The sequence below is a fragment of the Cavia porcellus genome, unplaced genomic scaffold (genome assembly GCF_034190915.1).
Source record: "Cavia porcellus strain 051 isolate PalLab524CR breed Dunkin Hartley unplaced genomic scaffold, mCavPor4.1 scaffold_40, whole genome shotgun sequence".
NCBI lineage: Eukaryota > Metazoa > Chordata > Mammalia > Rodentia > Caviidae > Cavia > Cavia porcellus.
Window position 1 is genome coordinate 7910823 of NW_026947523.1, and position 21303 is coordinate 7932125.

Consider the following 21303-nt stretch of genomic DNA (forward strand, 5'->3'; position numbering starts at 1 on the left):
AACCAGTGCCACAGGGAAAGTGCCATTCCTGGTTCCTCTAACTTTGGCAGGGTTCCTTCAGAAGGCTCTGCCAAAATGTGCTAAAGACATTTCCAGTTTACGTCTGTACCATTTAGGCATCTGGTGTAAGTGTATGCAATGCTGAGATCTTATATGATACAGTTTGGATGTTTTAAGAGACAAATCTTCCTCTGTAGCCCAGGCTGGCCTCACAGTCCTGGCCTCAAGCAGTCCTTCTGCTGCGGCCTCCTGCACCTGGCTGCTGTTGTGGAGTTGTTTGAATATCATTTTAGAACCTTGGGAAAGAGCCTCTGATGACATAGCTGGCAGTTTGAGATCTGTCTTCTGCAATTAGAGAAGAAACTACAAGGAAAGAGCAGCTACTCCAAATGAAATGATGAACCCCAGATTTGACACTGGGGGGAAGAGTTTAATCTACTTACCTATGTACATATAATTACTAATATTTTTGCTACAACTCTGGCATTAAGTGTGTTGTGTAATAGAAAGAGTACAGGGCCAGAGATTTACTCAGTGGTGTAAGTGTCTGCTTGGCAGACGAAAGGTCATGAGTTCAATCTCTGTACCAAAACAAAAGAAAAAGAGAAAAGAAGGAGCACAGACTTTGGTATTAGGTCAGTCTGTTTTTGAACTCTGGTGCTGTCTCTCACTGGCTTTTCACCAGTTACTCAACCTCTTTTGATCCTCCATTTCTTCATCTATAAAATTGAAGTAACACATACTCAAGTAGCTCTGGAGGTTGAATCACTGTAGTAGTACATCTAACCCAGTGACTGCTTATTGTAAGTGTTTGATTTATTAGAGTCCTCATTTCTTAGATGTTAGCTTTCTTTCTACACACTTGGGATTTCTGCTTTCTAGAATATTCTTTCTTGATCTTTTTCACAGTTTATAAAGTCATGTAAATTTCTGTGTGTGATTCATTTCCTACTCAAAAGGACCTTCTCTGTATATGCTCTCCTAAAATTACCACCCCTCAGTTACTCTCTGTTCTTGGTTCACATTGTATTTTTCTTCAGTGATGTACAGTTTACATATTTCTTATCTCTGACCCTCAATATGTGCTCTGCAAGGGGAGGTCCACCTTACTGGTTTATCACTTAGCATAGTGCCTGACGTATGTAGCAGGTTTCCAGATATGTATATGAATGAGTGAATGAATCATCTTCCCGAGAACCTCTTGAGTACCAGGAAAAAATCGTGGCAGAGTACTTGAAGGAAGTTGTAGTGGGACTCCAGTGCGTTTTGCCTGTAAAAGTAGATGCTCCTGCATTAAGAGCTAAAGGGGAAGTGAAACCTGTGACATTCTTTGCATCCCTCAGACTTTCTGTCTCTTGAAGAAGCTCTTTTGCTTGCCCTTTAGATGTGGATACTACTGTCCTATTAGTCTCTGTTTCCTTTAGAATTTGAATAAAGCAGCCCTTGCAGATTCTATAGTTCTGATAATATACCCTACATGTCACATATGCTTCACTGCAATTTCCTAGATATTTCCCCTACTTAGTATATAGAGGTTTTTTTCCCAGCACATCATATTGATAAGACTGTTGTTTTATAGCATAGATTATTATGTGTTTTAAAGGGGCGACAGGCAGAATGTGTGACAGTGCATAAGGAATGCAACTCTAAATTCAAATAGAAAGCCTGGCGTAGTGGCTTATATCTGTAATCCCAGAACTCAGGAGGCTGAGGCAAGAGGATCCTTGTGAGTTTGAGACTATTCTGGGCTACAAAGTGAGCTCAAGGACAGCCTGAACTGCGTAGTGAGGTCCTGTCTCAAAAAGACAGTCAAAAAACAAAAACAAACCCAAAACCAGGATTTCAATTTTTCTTACTCTGTGATCTTAGACAAATTGTTTAAACTCTATAATCTCAAGGGTTTTTTTTGTCTATAAAATACTATTTTCCTCATAGTTTTGTTATAAAAATTAAAAATCATGTATGTTATTATTTTATAAGTATTATGCAATACAGAGATTTTTTTTTTTTTTTACATTTTAATAGCTTATACTAGGTTTTCTTAATTTTGTCCTTTGTAAGTTACCAGGCTAAGTGAATAAGTAGCCCAGGTTTACCAACCAGGAAAGTACTTCCTCTGCCTTTTATCTCTTATAGTGTCAGATTAAATAGAATGTATTTATCATTTGGGGCATAGTTCTGATTTCTAAAACTGTTGGAAAATGAATTTAACTGATATGCATATGCTGTATGCAGAGATGGAAAACAAATTCATGGGGCTGTGAAATAGTTTAATGATTAAGCATATCACTAAAACAGTCAAATTTGAAATCTCATTTACTATAGCTTTGAGATGGGACTTTTTAAAATACAAGTAGCTATTCCTCTATAATGTTTACAGCATATTAGCATTCGTTGTATTTGTTTATGCCACAAAGCACTTTATAAATTGAATGTTTTAAGAGGCCTGTTACTATTTGTTCTTCATAATTCATCATTTATGGAATTAATCAGTAATTTCTTTCTCTCCAAGAGATGGCAGCATTTCAATTCAAAAAAACCTGAACTTTGGATGTGTTTTAATTATTGGATCGTAAACTTTCTGAAGAACAGTCAAAACTGTTATTGTATAAACTAACAGATAGTATAGAATCCCTATGTATCCTTCACCCAGTTGTTTCTAATAGCATTTTACATAACTTTAGTGTGTTTGTCAAAACCAAGAGATTGGCTGGGCATATGGTGCCCACCTGTAATGGTAGCACTTGGGAGACTGAGGCAGGAGAATCATGCAAGTTTGAGGTGAGCCTAGGCTACATAGTTCAAGGCCAGTTGAACTATATCACAACACCCTGTCTTAAGAAACCTAAACAAAGCTAACCTAAACTGAGAGATTAACATGGGCAGATTACTATTAAGTAAATTCCAAACTTGCTTTGGATTTCATCCATTTTCCCAACAATATTCTTCTTCTGTTTGAAGATCCAGTCCAGCATACTACATTGCATTTAGCCATATGATTTTACAATAGTAAATCAGTAGAATTACAGAGACTGTTTACTGTCTTTTTCTTACCACCACTTCCTCCTTTTTGTCCTATCTCTGGATCTGAAATTCAGCAGCTCTTTCTTTCTCTGGCAAAAGGTAAACAGATTTTGTAAGTCTTTTAACCACTGTTTCTATATTGAAAGCTTAGAATTTTTTTCCTCCAACTCGATTTTATTGGTACAGTTTAGATATACATAGTGATAATAATGATCACATTCATCATACAGCATTTGTACTCATACATGTAGAACTTGTTTCGTTTTTTTCCTATCCCCTCCTTCCCTTCAGTGGCCCTTCCTTTCCCCATTTTCAAAAACAAGTTTAGCATTTTAGAAGCATGCTTTGAACACTCATTGTACGTTTAATTTCAGGAACGAATGTTCTGATTCTTCTGCCCTTCTTCTCTGGGCCTTGCTTTTTAGACAGCACATGCCTAGAATCTGGAAACAGAGCAAACTTCCCTGACTACATGTTCTTGAATTCCTTTTCAAAAGAAAACAGTGCCTTCCCTTCCCTTTGCTTTTCTTTCTCCCTTCTCCTTCACCAGGAACAGCTTTGAGATAGGATTTTAAGTAAGGCTATTTTGATATAAAGAAAATCCTTTTACTTTGTAGAATAAACTTAATCTTTGGAGCCGTGGTACCCAATAACTAGCAGTTCTGCATTAGAGAAAAATCTCTCTTATGTTAAAACCTCAAGTGAAACACTTATAATCTGTTTTACAGTTTACAAAGCACTTCCCATGTATGTTGTAGATTTTGTTACTTTTAGTGGACAAGGAATAGTTTTTAAAATTGTATTATGGTAAGAAAATTGAGGCTAAAAGGAATTAAAGTGATATGAGGTAACAACAGAGCAGGACTGGAACTCTTGCTTTGATTTCTTTCTCTGATGTCTGTTGGTCTCCCCCTAAAGGTTGATTCTGTAGGTGTATTGCATTCACTTGGAGCTTAGATAATATTCAAGTAACCAATCCCGTATGTAATGCTTGTCCTTTCTCACAGAAATCATCAGTCAGTAGACGGTAGACCTTCCTAGTTAAGGCTAGGACTAATAATAGAATACAGTGGGCCTTTAAATGATGTTGTTGTGTTTTAAACACCAGAAATGCATATGTGGTACAGTGTATACTGTGCCAACCCATTTAGAGTGGTTTCCAAATTGAAAAAAGAAAATGATCATTGAGAGAAATAGAGAAACTTTGTGTTTAGACAGCATGCAGAAATTACATACAAGTTGAATATGTCTTTACCTGAAATGTTTGGCACCTTGGGTTTTGGATTTTGGAATGTTTGTGTAGACTTTACATGTTCAGTTTCCCTAATCCAAAAATCCAAAATGTGGATTAGGGAACCAGGAGAGGAAAACAATTCAGTGGGATACTGTAGGACAGGAGTTGCACCCAGAGAGCAGGAGAGGGAGGATTGGAGCTGAGTACAAGTACGCATCTCTCTTCTCTGTTTTCTTAGGCTGTATTAAACAAGATTGTAGGAATGTCTTAGTTCATTTTCTGTTGCACTAACAAAATAGTGCAGACCTGGGCAATTTGTAGAGAGTGGAAATTTATTTGATTTGTGACTCTGGAAGTCAGAAAGCCCAAGAGTCTGGTACCAGCATCTGGTGGGAGCCTTCTTGCTGCATCACAACAAGGCTAAGGGCATCACGTGGTGAGACAGGGTGAGTGTGCTAGCCCAGGTCTCTCTACCTCTTCTTAGAGAGCCAGCAGTGTGTCATGATCCCCTGTGATCAACTGCAGTGACCATCGGAAGGGCCTGTCTTCAGTACCATTAACACACAGATTTGGAGTTTTAAGTTTCTAACATTTCAACTTTTAGGGGACACATCCTAACCAAGAAGGAAGTATACACTAAGTAGAGGGCCCTGAGGAATTACTGCTTTCTGGAAATGATGTGAAGAAACTGCTTAAAACCTGTAATACAAACTGATTGTGAGAATAAAATACTTTTTAGGACCGCTTCATCTGCTCGCTTGTCCTACTCCACATAGAGAGGATTTGTTTTGTTTTTTGCTTTCTAAAAAAAACATTACGAGTATATGTGTGTGATACATAATACATTCATTGTGATTTGTTGCTTTATGTATGTATCATATCTTAATCCTTTTCCTTCCCTTTCTTCTCTCCTCCCTCCCTCTTCCCATCCCGATTCCTTTTCCATCTCCATAATCTCCTTCCATTTCCTATCATCTTTCTTAGATTTTTCTCATTAAATTATTTGTACATCAGATTCACGTATAAGAGAAACTACGTGATATTTAACTTTCTGTCTGATTTTTCATTTAGCATTAGGGAGTCAAGATGTATCCATATCTTGTTTCTCTTTCTGACTTCCAGTGTTGCGTAGTATTGTGTTTTCTACTGCCATAAGACCTAAGAGATACATAACTATTTTAAATTTGTTGTTTTTAAGAAACTAACATTTCATTTCAGTATTTATGTACCCCATTGTAACACACATAAGGCTAGATAAGACGTCAACTTATCAGCAACCTTTAGGAGCACAGCAAGCCCATTTTTGGCTGTGTGCTAGCCAAGTTACGCTTACCTATCTCTTTTTAAGTATAAGACTTACAATAGACATTAATACCTTTCTGATAGCATTGTAAGGATTAGAATTGCTTTTCTTCATTAGCCCTAAGAGTTTGGTGAGAATGAGAACCATAAATAAATAAATAAATAGGGCTGGGGATTTAGCTCAGCGGTATAAACACCTGCCTTGCAAGCAGGCGGTCGTGAGTTTGATCCCCGGTACCGATTTTTAACAAAAAAGAGAGAGAATGAGAACCATGTTTTCTTCCATATGCTTCTTTCATGGTCTGCCTTGACTTTGAGAGTGCATCAGATGCTGAGCTAAGTCCCAAGCCCCTGAATGAAGAATGGAGGCATGGAAGTGGTCGTTAACAGCTTAGTTCAGATGTAGTGTATGTTATCTTTGTAAATAGTCTTCTTAGTGTTACTTTGATGTTTGTTCCTCCTGAAACTGTAAACGCCACTACAAGTAGGGGCTGTATCTGTCGTCTCTAGCAACAAGCAGTGTCTGGCATATAGGGTCTCCCTCACATTTCTTTAATGAATACTAAAGAAGAGAAACTTTGTTAAAAAGCTAGGAGAGAATTGAATATAGCAGACACACAGACCAGCTGCTTCCCCAACCCTAGCAGCTACAAAAATAAAAATACAGCAGTGGAATACTGTATGCTTTAACTTATTCTTAGGACTTTCTGTCAAGTCTCTGTTTTTCAAAGAGCTTTAGTATCTTAAAACAATTCACTATATAGTGGCAGAGTGTAAATGGGAAGTTAGTCATCACAGAGCATAAAGGAAGAAATATTGTGGATTCTAGTGTCCAATCTCTCATGTAGTCTATTCTCTCCTTTAAAACATTAATCACAGCTTGTACATATTTGTTTGCTGCACTGATGTCTGTTTGCCCACTGGACTGAAAGTGTCATATAAACAGAGGCTATAAGTTATTGAGTAAATTCTTAAGGCAATACTCTCCCCACCTCAACTCCCAATCCCTCCACTAGTGATGATGCTAGTGAAGTAACCCAGGTCACAAGATTGGAGTAATATGCTCTTTTGGGGGTACCCTTCACCTACTTTTAATTTTATATCCTAAAAATGAATCTAGTGAGTGTTCAGAATTGCCTCTGGTTCTGAGTGATTGTTTTTACTATTTGGATGTTGCTAAGTGATTTTTTAGTCATGTAAAAGTAAGCAAACCAATAAAACACGTATAGTTCACCGCTGCAAAGATGAATATTCTAATTAGCACTATACCAAGCTTCCAATAAGGTTAAAACCCAACTTTTCCATCTCTGATCTTCCTGGTAAAACACTTACTTCAGTTTAAAGCTAGAGGTAGTTGTGTCCATTGCTGATTTAAGTTGGATTTGCTTATGTATTCTGGGGCTATGGTCTGAAGGGAAAAAGTATTCGGGGCAGGAGAAAACCTTACTAGCTCTTATGGGGAGTGGAGAGTCTAGAGCAGTGATGGCAAACCTGTTAGGGCTTTCAGTGAGCCCGCCCGCTGCAGCACGCATGCCATGGGTTTTATGCCACTGACCTACGGATTCCCACTTTTTGTTTTTGTTTCTTTGATTCTTCCCATTCTTTTCTGGTATACAGCTGGGTTGATTGACTGTCTATCAGCTTTGAAAACATCTGTTCGTCTATAGGCTGCTCACATAAATCTGTTTAGAAATAGATGACATGAATTTGTGGCGTTCAGTAACAGTGAAGGTATTAAGACTCAGGCTTGTGTACAAGTGGGTCTTTCTGTTCAGTTTTTATTGCCTTGGGGTATGGTGAGGCTATTAAGTAGTGATATACAGCGAAATGGATTATGTCAAATCCTTACTCCCTCATATCTCCTAGACTTGTATGGTCTGTGCAAATAATCAGTTGAACTGATTCTAGATATTTAATGTATTTATATATTTTGGTGAGAATGAGTGAGCATTGTTATTGTAGCCCCTGAAATGTGCTCCTGACTGGGGTGATTTCTGTAGTGAACACATAGTATATGACTCTGTGGAACTTACTGAAAGTGAGCTACTGCATTATTTTTTCTGAAATAATTCCTAAGACCTGGAAGTGTAAAGTCATTTTATCGAGAGTTTAGAATTAAAAGGAATTAAAACATAATTAAGGACAAAGGAGACTCATAGAAATACTGTTGCACTATAGTTCATAGATAAAGGATCAGTGATCTGTTGTAATTTATTCTGAAAATCTACACAGCCAGTAAATTATAAAATGAAGCATAGGTAAAAGGCCATAATTGAGAGTTTCCTGCTTCAGCCTTTCCCCCTCCATATAAACACTGTCAGAAATAACTGGAGATGGCTGTGGAATGTTGTACATACCTATGGTCAGGTTGAATTAATACTCAAGACAATTTTGAGACACAATAAATTGTTTTAACGGGAAACTTGGTCAAATTTTAGGTAAGTATGGAGTAGAAAATTAAATTCTGGGAGACACAAGATGGAATTTTCAGGTAACTGAACTTTAACTTTCATTAGTTTTAGAAATGGAAAAGGTTTATTAGATGAGCTTTTTTCTCTGAATTAGAGCTGTGTATATATGTGAGTGGGCCTTTACTGTGCTTTCCATGAAAAACTTGAATCAGAAATTGATTAAAGAACAAATAAGTTTGTTAACTTTCCCAGATTCTCTTGTTTTTGTGAAGCCAGGCATTTTTCACTCAGCAAGTTTACATGAAAGTCCTCATAACTCATGTATATGGTTCATTTAGGAGGACTACTGATTGATAATTCAAACTTATTCTTGGGTAGTAGCCACTGCTTTCATTAATTGTTTGAAACATTTAGGCTTATTGAATTGCCTTATTTCCCTATTCCCTAAAACAAAACTGATTTGTTAAATTTAATCATTTTTGAGTAGTGTATTTTACACTGGGCTTTGTGACAAATAGTTACCCTTTTATCCCTTTTCTCCTTTGTCTTGCTGGGCTTTCCCATTTTTTTCCTACAAAGACGTATTGCACACTATAAACTGCTTGCACTTTGGAGCTACAGAGAATGAGTGTTACCGGTAGTTCCAGCACTTTCAAGTTATGTAGCACAAGGCAAAATTTTAAAAGTCTGTCCCTTTAGCTTCCTCTTCTGTAAAATGGACATAATAATTACAATGTCCACAAAGGGCTTTTTGTTTTTTTTCTTCTCTTTCTTTCCAGTGCTAGAGCTGTAACCTAGGACAATACTAGGCAAGTGCTCTACCACTGAGCTATACGCCTACCTTTTCAAAAGAATTAAAAGGAATTAAAACATAATTAAGGACAAAGGAGACTCATAGAAATACTGTTGCATTATAGTTCATAGATGAAGGATCAGTGATCTGTTGTAATTTATTCTGAAAATCTACACAGCCAGTAAATTATAAAATGAAGCACATCAGTTATTTAACATAGAGTCTTACACATCATAACATATGCAGTGGCTCCTATTATTTATATTTTATCAAAATAATATTTGTTGCTGATGTTATAATTTATTCTGAAATCAAGTTTCTAGATTAATTTAAATTCATTTTACTGAAGTTGATCATCTGAATTCCTTTGACCCTGGTCTGAAGCAGCCATTTTCCTCAACCCTTTTGTGCTGCCTCTGGTAACAGAGAATGACTGAGATAGCCACACTCCAGCCCTGTTAGCTCATACAGTAACCTTCCAAAAGATGCTGGAAAGCAATGTGAGGAGCTCAGGGTCTAGAATCAGAATATTTGGCCCCAGATCATGTTTACTTAATCCTTCTAGGCCTTGCTCTCCTCTGTAAAATGAGGTTAGCAATACCTGTCACCCGAGAGTGGAGATTAAATGATTGAAATCACAAAAGTATATAGAACAAAATACAGTCTCTTAATACCAGCTTCTAGAGTGGCTGTTGCTATTTTATCTATTTATTTCTTCAAGGTTTGTTTTAAATGTTAATTTGTAAAATAATAATCTCTTGGTTACATATCTCAGACTGTGTGTGTTACCATTTTGTGGTCCAGTTCAATTCAAGAACTAGTTATTAAAAGCCTACTTTGTGGGAAGTGCTGGGGGACAAACATCCCTCAGCCTCCACAAGTTTATAAACCAGGAAGAGGGATATGCCTAGGAGATAACTACTTCTCAGAGCAAAGTCTTCCTATGCCTTTCCTAATGGGTCAAGGATAGCTCACAGGAGGCCCAGAGTAATTCTGGGTGCAGGGGAGAGTCCAGGTCAGATAAAGAAAGGTAGACATTTCCAGGGGAGGGGAATGAAAGAGAGGGAAAAGCTTCATGATACTTGGGGAAGAACAACACAGGCCAAGTAAGAGGATAGCCATGAGCTGCCACTGAGGATGGAAAGCAGGCTAAGTTTTTTGGAGAAAGAAGAGTTCTACTTGAATTAATAAGTTAGAGATGTAGACGGGGCCTCATTATAAGTCTCCCATTCTTAGAGGCCTCCCTAAACACTGCTCTGTGGAAAAGGCCGAAATTAGGACATTGTGACTCCCAGTGAGGCAGGTTCCCCTCAAATAGGACTGACAGGGACCCTACAATTGAAGATTTGTCATGAAGGGGACTTCCCTTTGCCTGGGGGTCCTCTTAACCCCTTTCTGAATGTTTTCTCAGTAGGCTTTTAATAACTGGTTCTCTGAGCAGCAGCTGTGCTGTCATCATTTTGCGTGGTGCATGGTTGTCACACTCATCAGGTTCCTCTGGCTTTTGAAATAGGGAAAATTGATTTTTAACTTAATAAAAATTCCTATTAAGTTCAGTGTTTCTGGGGTAGAAGTAGGGTAAATACTCATCATTCTGCTAGCCCGGATGTGCTTGAGTCATCTAGCTTGTATGAAAAGTCACCTAGCTTCACTCAGAAAAAGGCCTCAAGAGAAGAGGAAATAAAGTGTATTATTGGCAAAAAGGACCTATAGTCTAGAGAAATACATTGTTTGGTGAAAATAGCTGTAATTTTTAGATTCAAAAGAAAACACTTTATAAATACTCGGTACTTCCTGGTCTCTGAGAGTAACTGCATCACCCAGCATCCTTACAGTGTAAATGTTCATTGAGAGAGCACACAGCTTTGGAAAGCTCCTTCTGCTGGGTGCTGGGCCTCATTATGATACTTCCTTTGAGCTCAGAATTGGTGTTCTGCAGTCTCAGAGGGGGACCCAGTGTTGTAGAAGGGTTTGAGCAAGAGGCAGGACTCTCAAACTTTGTGGATTGTTATCACCCTGCAAGACCCTTCGCAACTTCCTCTCGCCGCCCACAGCAGAATACGGAAACCATGCTGTATCAGGCCACTTCTGCAATTACACACAGTTGCAATTGAAGGGCTCCTTCTTTTATGCTACACCCTTCTGTCTTTAAAGTTTCTTTGCATGTGAAAATGTGTCTCTTGAGGTGGAATACCCAACTGATGCTTCATCTCTGCTCTCTCTTTGCTGCCCTGCAGTGCTGCAGTTGAAGCTCCAGCAGCGCCGCACCCGGGAAGAGCTGGTGAGCCAAGGGATCATGCCACGTAAGTGCCTCCCTCAGCAGCGTATGGAGTTGCCTTAGGGCACGGTTGTGTGGACCCAGTGTGCTGGGAAGCACCACATGTAAGACAAGGCTAACTGAATTGATGTTTCATGCTTCTCCACTGTGTGTTTTTCTACCTTCAGGAGTCTTCAATCTCTGATTAGTGAAGATCACTGTCCTCATTGATCAGGTTCAGTGAGATGAACAACATTAGCTGAAAGGCTGCCGGGGGATCCACCTTTCAGAGGCTTTTTATACCGTTAACTTTCCTTTATGGGAGGCGCATGTTTGGGGCCGAGGTGTTGTGAGAAAGGGCCTGCTCTTTGCATCTGCTTTGCCTTCATGTTTAGGTGGTTAGGATGGGAGGCCTTTACTCCACCTACTTTGGATGGGTATTTTCAGTGAGCCCCAGCTGAGTTGAGAGTGAAGGCCTGGGGTATCTGGAGCAGCTTGGGAGTGAGCACAACTGAGTGGAGTCAGATGCTGGCTCGGTGGAGGCAGGGCTGCAACCCTTGGGGGAGAAATGAAACCAAACCTTGGTCTCTGCTAGAAAAAAGAAAATCTGCTTTAAATACCAGCAGCATTATAAATGGAGGGAAAGTTGGAACCAGCGTGAGTTTGTTCTTCTTGACATTTCTTTCTAAGTTGTTAGCAGAGAGCTCTCCCTCTTCTGTTTATATGTCATCACCACTTGGATACACCCTAATGAAGTGACTATATATGCATCATGGAGCAGCTTCTGGCTTGACGGTGGGAGACTTGATGTTTTGTACTTTAACTCAGTGCCTGCTGCTCTGCTGCCAGCACTTTTTTTTTTTTTTTTTTTTTTGTACCAGGGATCGAACTCACGACCTTGAACTTACCAGTCAAGTGCTTGAGCCACTGAGCTAAATCTCCAGCCCCCCCCACCCATTTTCTAACATTTGTTCAAGGTATTAATATGTGCTCATGGATAGTGCACGATAAGTCATCTGCTCTCTGGAGATTTATATGTAGAAGTTTGAGACTGTTTTTATAAAAAGTGAGATAAGATCATTTTAGAGCCCAGAAAGTGCTGTGACAAATTAGCTGGTGGATGTGTTAAAAAGTAGTAGGATTCAGATGGAGTCACTTTGGATGAGATGGCCAAGAAAGGCCTCCCTGAGAAGGAGATCCTGGAGCTGAGCTCCAGAGGGTAAGATAGAGCCAGCCATCAGAAAGTGAGGTGACAACTCAAGGAAAGGGAAAAACAAGTGTGAAGGCCTGGTGCAGGCAAGAGCTGGCTGTGTTGAAAGAGCATCAAGGAAGGCAGTGTCACAGAGGCACAGTGCATGAGGGGAGAAGGGGCAGGTGGAGACCCAGAACCGGGGCCTGCCAGCAGCCCAGAGAAGGTGGGTGTGATCCTTAAGTACAATATAGGAGGGCTCGGGATTTAGCTCAGCGGCATAAGCACCTCCCTTGTAAGCAGGCAGTCGTGAGTTCGATCCCTGGTACCGATAAAAAATGAAAAAGACCAAAAAAAAAAAAGTACAATATAGGAAGCAGCCAAAGGCCTTTAAGCAAGTGAGACGGTATCTGATTTCTATCATCGTAGTGAGAGGTCAGTTTCCAAGAAGTAGAACCTAAAGCACATGTAAATAGTCAGAGATCTGTTTCTGTCCTAGGCATCACTGAAGGAACCTAAGCCTCAAGTTTCTTTTTGTTTTCTGCAGTTTGTTTAGTGTACTGTCTGCTATGTGTTTAGTGTACTGTCTTCTCCAGAGAAGGACCCCCTCCAATGTTTAGTGTCGTGTGGCCTGTGCAGTGGATCAGTAAGGTGGTCAAGTAGGGCACTGTATGGTACAACACTCAGATCTGCCATCTGCAGACGTTACGGAGGAGCACGTTAGCCAACATCTCATTGCTTCTTCCTTTCACAAAAGGAATGGCACAGTTAGTGTCTCCTTTGTCTCCATAGTGCTTGGGGTCTTAGATACCATAAAGTAAAGAAATAGGCATGCCACCTTCCCCTAAGATCTCAAATAGCTGGAATTGAGGTGGCCATAGTGGTCTTCACAAAGTAAGGGCCATCCAATGCTGATCCATCAGAGCATAATGTTACTGCTTGGGATTAAAAAGCCATGTAGAGGGTGAGACCCTGCGTTATTCTTCCCATCTTTCACTTAGTAACAGTACTACTGCAGTTCATTGTTTAATGGAATTTATCAATTACAGTTTCCTTGCTTAGAATTCTGTGGAGTGTCCTGTTAAAACAAATGATGCTTCAGTTATTGTTATCTGTACATACAAACCAATCTTGAACTCCTTGAGAAAGTATCTTACTTGCCAGATGCAGTGGTGCACTCCTGTAGTCCCAGCACTTAGGAGGTTGATGCAGGAGGATCACTGCGAGTTTGAGGCCAGCCTGGGCAACATAGTTCAGGGCCACCCTATCATGTGGCAAAACCCTGTCTCAAAAAAAGGTACATTTTTTATGTTTTTGGTGCTAAATGAATGAATGAGTGAAGATGGGCACTTCTAAATAGGCATATGTAGCTGGATGTGGTAGTACATACCTGTAAACCCATAACTCTAGGAGGCTGAGGCAAGTTCAGTCCTGGATGACTTGGTGAGATTGTGTCTCAGAATTTAGGGGTGGGGCCTGGGAATTTAGCTCAGTGTAAAGACCCTGAGCTCAGTCTAGCATCTCCTCCCCCTGCGCAAAGGTGTGGTGTGTGCATGTATGTGTTGGACAGACACACTGGAATAGATACCACTTGGTTGCAAATCTGCTGGAATTCTCTGTAGAATTTGGAAAAATGCTCCCATGTTTTCAGGTACGTTCTCAGATTGTTAGATTGTTCTGTCTGTAATTGTGTACTTTGCATTGTTCCCTATAAGTGCCTTTCTGTCAGGAGTAGAAGCGACTTGCTTCCATGCCAACACTGCCTCTTCCTGCCTGGCTAGTGCCACATTCACCTGTGACAGTCTGGCTTCGCGTATTCCAGTGAAGGAAGGAGGTAGTGGACTCTGAGGTTAGGAGAAAGAATGTTGACATCTGGGAACAGTTTCCGGTGTGAAATTCCCCACTCATCTGTGGACTTGACGATACGTAGGGGTGTAGGTGCGGTCCTGAGTTCGCAAAGGTGAAGCTCGCTGTTCCTGCCAGGCCACTTCCCAGAGGAGCCCTGTTCACCCCGCTGTGGCCCCATCCCACCACTGCTGCAGTCTCCCGTCCCTTGCCTCCCTGCTGTCTTTGCTCTCCACTCACCTCCCCTGTTTATGGGCTTTCAAAATGTGAGCAGTGCTGCAGGCAAACTGGCACAAACTGTTACTGAGATTTGGAGACTAAAGAAGTAGCTTCTGGGCTTCATGTAGCATTGTGTTGGCCGGGGGACTTTCTGAAAGGAGTCCTAACTTAGAGTTTAATACACAGTCCTAGAAGGAAGGTAGGGCTCTCGGGCCAGGGAAGGGTCAAGGTTGTCGTGACCATTTTCTCTCCTTTTTTTACTTTCTTTCCAGCCTTTTTTCTAACTCTCGGAAGAAAAAACCCACCCACCTCTTTTTTTCTTTTTTTTTTTTTTTTTTGGTCTTTTTCCTTTTTATCGGTACCGGGGATCGAACTCATGACTGCCTGCTTGCAAGGCAGGCGCTTATGCCGCTGAGCTAAATCTGCAGCCCCCTCACCCACCTCATTTTGCAAACCCTTACACAGCTTCCCATGAAAGACTAGCTTTGGCGTTAAATACACTATCTGCAGGGTGTGATGAGTTGCAGTGACTCCCTTCTCCTCAGGGTCATTCTTGTTTCTGTGTTGGTTCAGAGTGGGGAGGGCCTCTCCAGAGCACTTAGGGTGTCAGAGTGCTCCAGTTCCTACAAAGCTCTCTGCTACTTGATATGCATGCATTTTAGCTATGGAGTATGAAGCTGGTTTCTGCTGTTAAACGAGATCATTTCCCAGGACGGACTCCTTATTCTCATTGTGGCTCAGATTAATGCCTCGTGAGCCCTACCAGGCACAGAGCACTGCATAGCAGAGGCTCACTACCTGAATCTCCTCAGATGCCACCTGACACTCAGCATGTCTTGAGGGAGAGGGAAGATGGTGCAGACAGGGAGCAGGTCTTAAAGCCCAGAGCTGGTGACAGCCAGGAATGCCGCTATGCCCTGGAGGAAGACACTCAGAGATGGGGTTGTGAGGTACAGCTGGAAGATGGTTAGGAGATGTGTCCATGAGACCTGCTGCAGAGCAGTGACCTCTTAAAGGAAACCATGGATGTGCTCCTGACCCAGACAAGTAAGAAGATCTCCTGTGGCCTCACCTTTGTTTCTTCTTTCTCTGCCTATTGTTCCATGCAGACTCTTGAAAAAAAGCACAGCACAACAGTGTGTTCTAATGTTGCAGTCATTCCTATTCATTAGTTTCCCACACACAAATTCTGGGGAGACTTTGATGCTGTAGTAACACCTGGGAAATAACTGTTTCTGGGCACAATGGGGCACCCTGCAGCCCTGCACTCTGGGAAGCTGAGGGAGGAGGATTGCAAGTTTGAACCTAGCCTGGGTAATGTAGTAACTTAGCAAAAGCCTCTCTCCAGATTTTAAAAGAACTATGAATGTAGCTCAGGGAGAAGACCCTAGGTTTAGTCCCCACTAGTAAAGGGGCAAAAAAGAAAAAAACCAAATAATTTATTTTGTCCGTGAGATTGTAGGGATTGATCTTCTCAGTAAACTTACTTACCTTTTCTTCTTATTCGTTTACTTATTTACAGTGCTGTGAGGCAACGCGGACCTTGACACATACTAGACAGACACTCTTCTTTGTCATGTCATTTTGTATGGTATTTCCAGGTGCCCAGCCAGTGCTCCCGAGGACCCCTCCCTCTGCATGGTCAGTAGAAGCCAGAGGTGTGAGCCCAGCAGAGTGCAGCAGGGCAGCCTGCTGGTGCCAGTTCAGAGGTGCATCAGACTCTCTGGCCCTGGGGAGGTTCTCGGTCATGCTGCCAGGTAGAAATGTGAAGAGGTCAACCAGCAAGTTTGGAGTGGTGCGTGGGTTTGCAGTTAGGATCAGTGTGTACCTCATGCTGACTGTGGGAAGCACAGCCTTGTACACATGGCGGAGTCCTGCAGCTCTGTGCTTTTAGTAAGCTTTACTACATCTTGTCTCCCCACCCTCCAGTTCTGTACTTGGATTGCTTTGTCATTCTTCAGCTGCTGCTGTTCACCAAGTGCTCTGCACAGAGACTGTGACCCACCATACCACTCATCGCTAATCTAAGCAGTCACTTTCCTAGGCCCCAAGTTAGCCGAGCACTCTGCTCCTCGCCGTCTGACTAAAGCAGTCTCTGCACCAAGTAGTTTCTTACCTTTGACCAAAAGTTCTGCAGTGCCAGAAGTGTTGGGACTGATTACTGTGGTGCAGCTAAGAATCCCTTTGCTTCTTCCCACACCCCCTTTTTGTGCTTGGGCCTTGCACATGTTAATCACACACGGCCTCTGAGCTGCACCCCAGCTCCTGCTTATTTACTTACAAAGATTACTGATGAACTGCTACCCCTGTGGGCCACAGAACCTGGGCCAAAATCCAGCCAGAGCCCCTCTCCAGGAAGCCTTGGGAAAGGCCTCCCCAGGCGCTGCTGTGTACCCTTTGCCAGTGCTGTCATTGCCCTGCCTCGCACTTCTTTCAGGTCTTACTCAGGGTTAAAGTTAGCACAGCCCATTTAGGTAGCACGATAGCTTTGAATAGAAGAGACAGTTTCTTTTTCCTTAATTTTCTTTAAAAAACACTTTGGGATGCACCAGGCATGGCACATGCCTGTAGTCTTAGTATTTGGGAGGCTGAGACAGGAATATCACTAGAATTTCAAGTCTAGCCTGAAACATCGGGAGATCTTTTTCTCAAAAAACAAAAAAACGTGCTGGGCATGGTAGCCTACTCCTGTAATCCCAGTACTCGGGAGGCTGAGGCAGGAGATAATCATTGCGAGTTTGAGACCAGCCTGGGCTACAAAGTGAGCTCAAGGCCTGCCTGAACTGCATAGAGACCCTGTCTCAAAAATGACAAAGAAAAAAAAACCCACCACCCAAAAAGGTGACATATGCTCACCATAGGAATGAGGCTTACTTGTTCCTAGTTTTGAAGCTGAGCAGATTGAACTGAACCCAGGGAAGATCTAACACTGAGCTATGTCGCCAGCCCTTTTTATTTTTTACTTTGAGGCAGGGTGTTGCTACCAGGGCGGATTCAAACTTGGAATCTTCCTGCCTCAGCTTCCTGAGTAGCTTGAATTATAGGTGTGTGCATCTGTGCTCAGATCATGATTTGTTGTACTTTATCTAAATTATCCAAGGCAAATTTTTTTTTCAGGATAGCAAATAAGGTAGAGGTTGTAAATCACTCATACTAATTTTATCTGAACAGTGTGATTCCAAAGAATCACATGGCCAGAGAGCCCTGATAGATTATCTGAAAGTGATGCTGATTTAACATCCTTTAACCTAGTAGATGGGATTTGATTTGCCAAAGAACACAAGTGGCTTGTAGTTTGTTTCTGAAAAGGTGACATAGGCATATTGTTTTGTTTTGCGCTTTATCCAGTGAGTGTGTACTACAGTGACAGTAGATTGATCTGAAGCTTTAGGTTGTGCTGCAGTGTGAAAGCCAGATATAGTCCGTGTACCAGCTCCCCATGATGTATGTCATCATCACATACTGAAAATTACTAATAAAAATTTTTTTAAAGAATAAAAAACATGAAAAATAAAGCCATATATAAACATGGCCGGTGCGTGTCAGAGAGAAGCCCGGAGGACCAATGTGTTAGAGTCCGACCCTGCACCAGAGCACAGAGAATATCGACTCAGAAAGAGGAGGGCTCCCTTGGACTCACATTTCCGAGCACTAGGGCTGTGGGGTAAGTGAGTGGGGTGCAGCTGCTGCTTGCTTGGTGGCAGCGAGAAAGTGAAAGGCTGGGGTCCCATTCTCCCACTTTAGCCTTGTGCAGGGTCTGCTGCCTCCTGACAGCGCCATGGGCCAGGGGCCAAGCCTCACCACCTGGGCCTTCGGGGACTGCTCCCCTGCACCACGGCAGAAGTTCAAAAGAGTTGGCCCCTCATCTTTGAACCCTTGGAATTGACTGACTTCTGTGGGATAAGACTGTGCGGCTGTCTCCCAATCTTTGCCTCTTCTACCACCGGTGGATGGACGTGGAGTCTCTGGAGCAGCCTGCCCTTCTGGGAAGGACAGGTTCAGCATCTTTGGGTCTCCACGTTTTACCGTTACTCTCGGTGGTTGACTTTCCTCCTGGTTTGGGTGAGGGCGACAGATCAGGTGCCAAAATGGGTGGTGGCAAGCCTGCGTACCAAAACAGGATGTGCTTCGTGACAGTGAGTTTGGATCTCTCTGCTTGCCCCAGACAGTGTGGTCCCTTCCTCACACCCTGTCACCCAAGCTCTTCGATGCGCATGTCATGGTCAGTCCCTGGAACTGTTGAGCCCACTCTCTGGTTAACAGTTTTCACTGCAGGGTATTTGGGTTGGCTGTTTAATGTGACAGCTGAGAGCAGAGGACCAAAAAATGGAAGTCAGGCCTGCTGAGCTCTCAGCATTTGACTTCACATGCTGCTGCTGCTTTTGGGAGGCGTCTGGGACAGAAGCAAGAGCAGAGAGAGTGCCTTAGGGGGATACAAGCTGCTGGCAGACAGCAGAGTACTTGCGCCTTGCTTAACGTTCACAGCCACCCAGTGCAGCAGTCAGTATAAGTGCCACTTTGTGGCTGAGGATCCACTTCTCTTAAAGGTGCTCCTGGCTACACTGGCCCTGAAAGATGAAGGCAGATCCAGTTCAGGTTTCCTGGCTCCAGACCCCTCGCTAATTCCTGAGGGTCCCAGCATATACAGTTCTTGCCCACATGGAAATTTGTGATGATCCCCTGCTGTGTCTCACCTAAATTTCAACTTTAAAAATGAAAAACTGTTAGACCAGGACTCACAGTGACAGCGTTGGGTTGGGACGTGGAGGCAGAGATAAGCACAGCCCCCTTGTTTTTCAGCCCTGGGGTGCTGCTTGTGTGTGCCAGTCATGTGACTGGAAGGGCAGCTTTCTACTTCTGGCATAGTAACCCTAGCTTAGCTCAGAGGTTCTTCATTTATTTCATGTCCTGGATTCTGCTTGGAGAATTTTGCACAGCCTCTCACCAGATGGTTGCACAAGGAAGCCCTGAAATTTAGTGTGTAATTTCCAGGACTACTTTGGAGCCAGTTCACTGTGCCCCAGGCTGAGTCCCTGCTCTACCTGGTACAGAATCCTAAGAAAAATCATCAGCTTGGTGCTGATGTCAGCCTCTGTAAGTGACATGGCCGAGCGCTGCTCCTGTGTCAGTGCCTGCAGGACCCCCTCCCTGTTTGCTGTGTCAGGCTCCTCGTGCTGCTCTCTCTGGGTCCCTTCCACTGACTGTCATTACCATGCCCCTGACCCGGACAGTGGGGTGTGGGCTCTCTCCCTGGCCAGGGTGTCAGGAAAGTGGCAGAAAGACCCACTTCATTGACCCCCAGGAAGATACGTGCCTCGCAGCACTCCTGAAGGAAGCTCAGGAGGTTTTGGGCCTGGTTGCTGGGACAGCCTGTCAGGTCCTTCCCCATGGTAGAGGCAGGTACCGCTCAGTTCACGAGCTTCATTCTTTCCCCTCAGGAACTGAGGTGTCACCGCTCTACTTTTTAATCAGTTACCCCCGCTCGTGGTGAATGCTCAAGCAAACCCTTTCTTGTGTCTTCTTTTACTTTTAGACTAGGGAAGCTAATTTTAGTGGCAGCAGAATCACTCAGAAAGCTCACAAAAGATTAGCTTCCTTCAGGCCCTGGAATCTGCATTCCCAGTGGTCTTGCACTCCACACATTCTGATCATGGTCTGAGCCACACCAGGAAATACTGGGAGATGACTGTCGGCATCTTCCCCATTTATGCTTTAGGGTGGTGCTGTCCTCTGCTCCCCAAAAGTGCTGAAGCAGAGGGCAGCCCCATCCACAGAATCTTAAGAGTTGAGAGCAAAAGCAAATTCCTGAGCTGCTTGTGGCCGAAGCCTGTGAAATGAGTGACTGCCCACAGCTCACAAACCCTTGCCGCCAGGGCTGGGAAAGGGTACTGGCCAGGGGTCAGCGCCAGCAAGTTAATGAGCTGTCCACTGCGCGCCACTCTCCCGCACTGCAAGGACTCTGTTAACACGGGCTGAGTTTGACTGTGTGGCCACTTCCTTTCCCACTCTGGCCCCTTCGAGAAGGGGCTTAGGGCAGGGAATAGAATGTGTGCTCCTCGACATTTGCTGAACGGACGTCAGCAAATCGGACATCTTCCCTTTATCTCATTGAAGTATTAGAAAAATGACAAAGGGACACTTACTTCCAAAGCTTTATTTAGCCAGGAAAAAAAGGTCAAATGTGAAAGAGTAAAATCACTGGGATTTTTTTCCTATCACATTTTTGGGGGGAGATATTTGATCGTAGTCTGTTTTCCCCAGCCCTCTCAATAACGTATTGCTGAGCTATGATATTTGTACCACCACAGCCACCCAGCCGATCACGCTGTATTTTCCTTCTAAATGGCCCCAGGATCATTGCTGGAGTGAGTATGAAAAAATGAAATTCCAGTTACAAAATCAGGTTTTTTAAATAATTGATTCAGGCAGAGATCTTTGGTAAATTCTGAGACCAGTAGGGAAATGGTTGTTAGAGAACAGGACTTTTACATTCCCTCAAACCACTACACTACAGGTACCTGTGGACCAGAGAGGAGAAAGCACCCTTAAGGCATTGCCTTTCCAACTTTTAGCATCACCAGTAGGTAGACATTGCTATCCTGTGTGTCCTGGTAAGAAGCACGTAGGTAGTCTTTTTACCAAAAACGTTTAATTTTAGTTGTGAGGAAACAGATTCAGAATGTAGAATATTCTTCAGCGTAACTGACTTAAATACTTAAAACAAGTCAGTGTCATGAAAAACAGAAGAGTACAGATACTGTTCTAGATTGTGACAAAAGAGGCAACAATCAGATACAGAATCTTGGTTAAATCTTGGGTTGGTGGAAAATCCAGACAGCCATTAAAAACATTTTTGGAGGACTGGGGATTTAGCTCAGTGGCATAAGCACCTGCCTTGCAAGCAGGCAGTCGTGAGTTCGATCTGGTACCGATAAAAACGAAAAAGACCAAAAAAAAAAAAGGTGTGAGTTCAATCCACCGTACCAAAAAAAAAAGCATTTTGGGAGCAACTGAGGAATCTGAAATATG

The 21303-nt window shown here is 42.6% G+C and overlaps 1 protein-coding gene across 6 annotated transcripts in view; it reads left to right on the forward strand.

Annotated features, from left to right (window-relative positions):
* The window catches only part of Mrtfa (myocardin related transcription factor A), a 173801-nt gene that overhangs the window by 132825 nt on the left and 19673 nt on the right, over positions 1-21303 (forward strand). For all 6 annotated transcript variants that reach the window (XM_063243626.1, XM_063243625.1, XM_063243621.1 and 3 more), the window contains one exon: positions 11002-11067. In XM_063243626.1, coding sequence (XP_063099696.1) covers positions 11061-11067 — 7 coding nt within the window. In that variant the 5' untranslated portion in view covers positions 11002-11060. The remainder of the gene's footprint in view (positions 1-11001; positions 11068-21303) is intronic.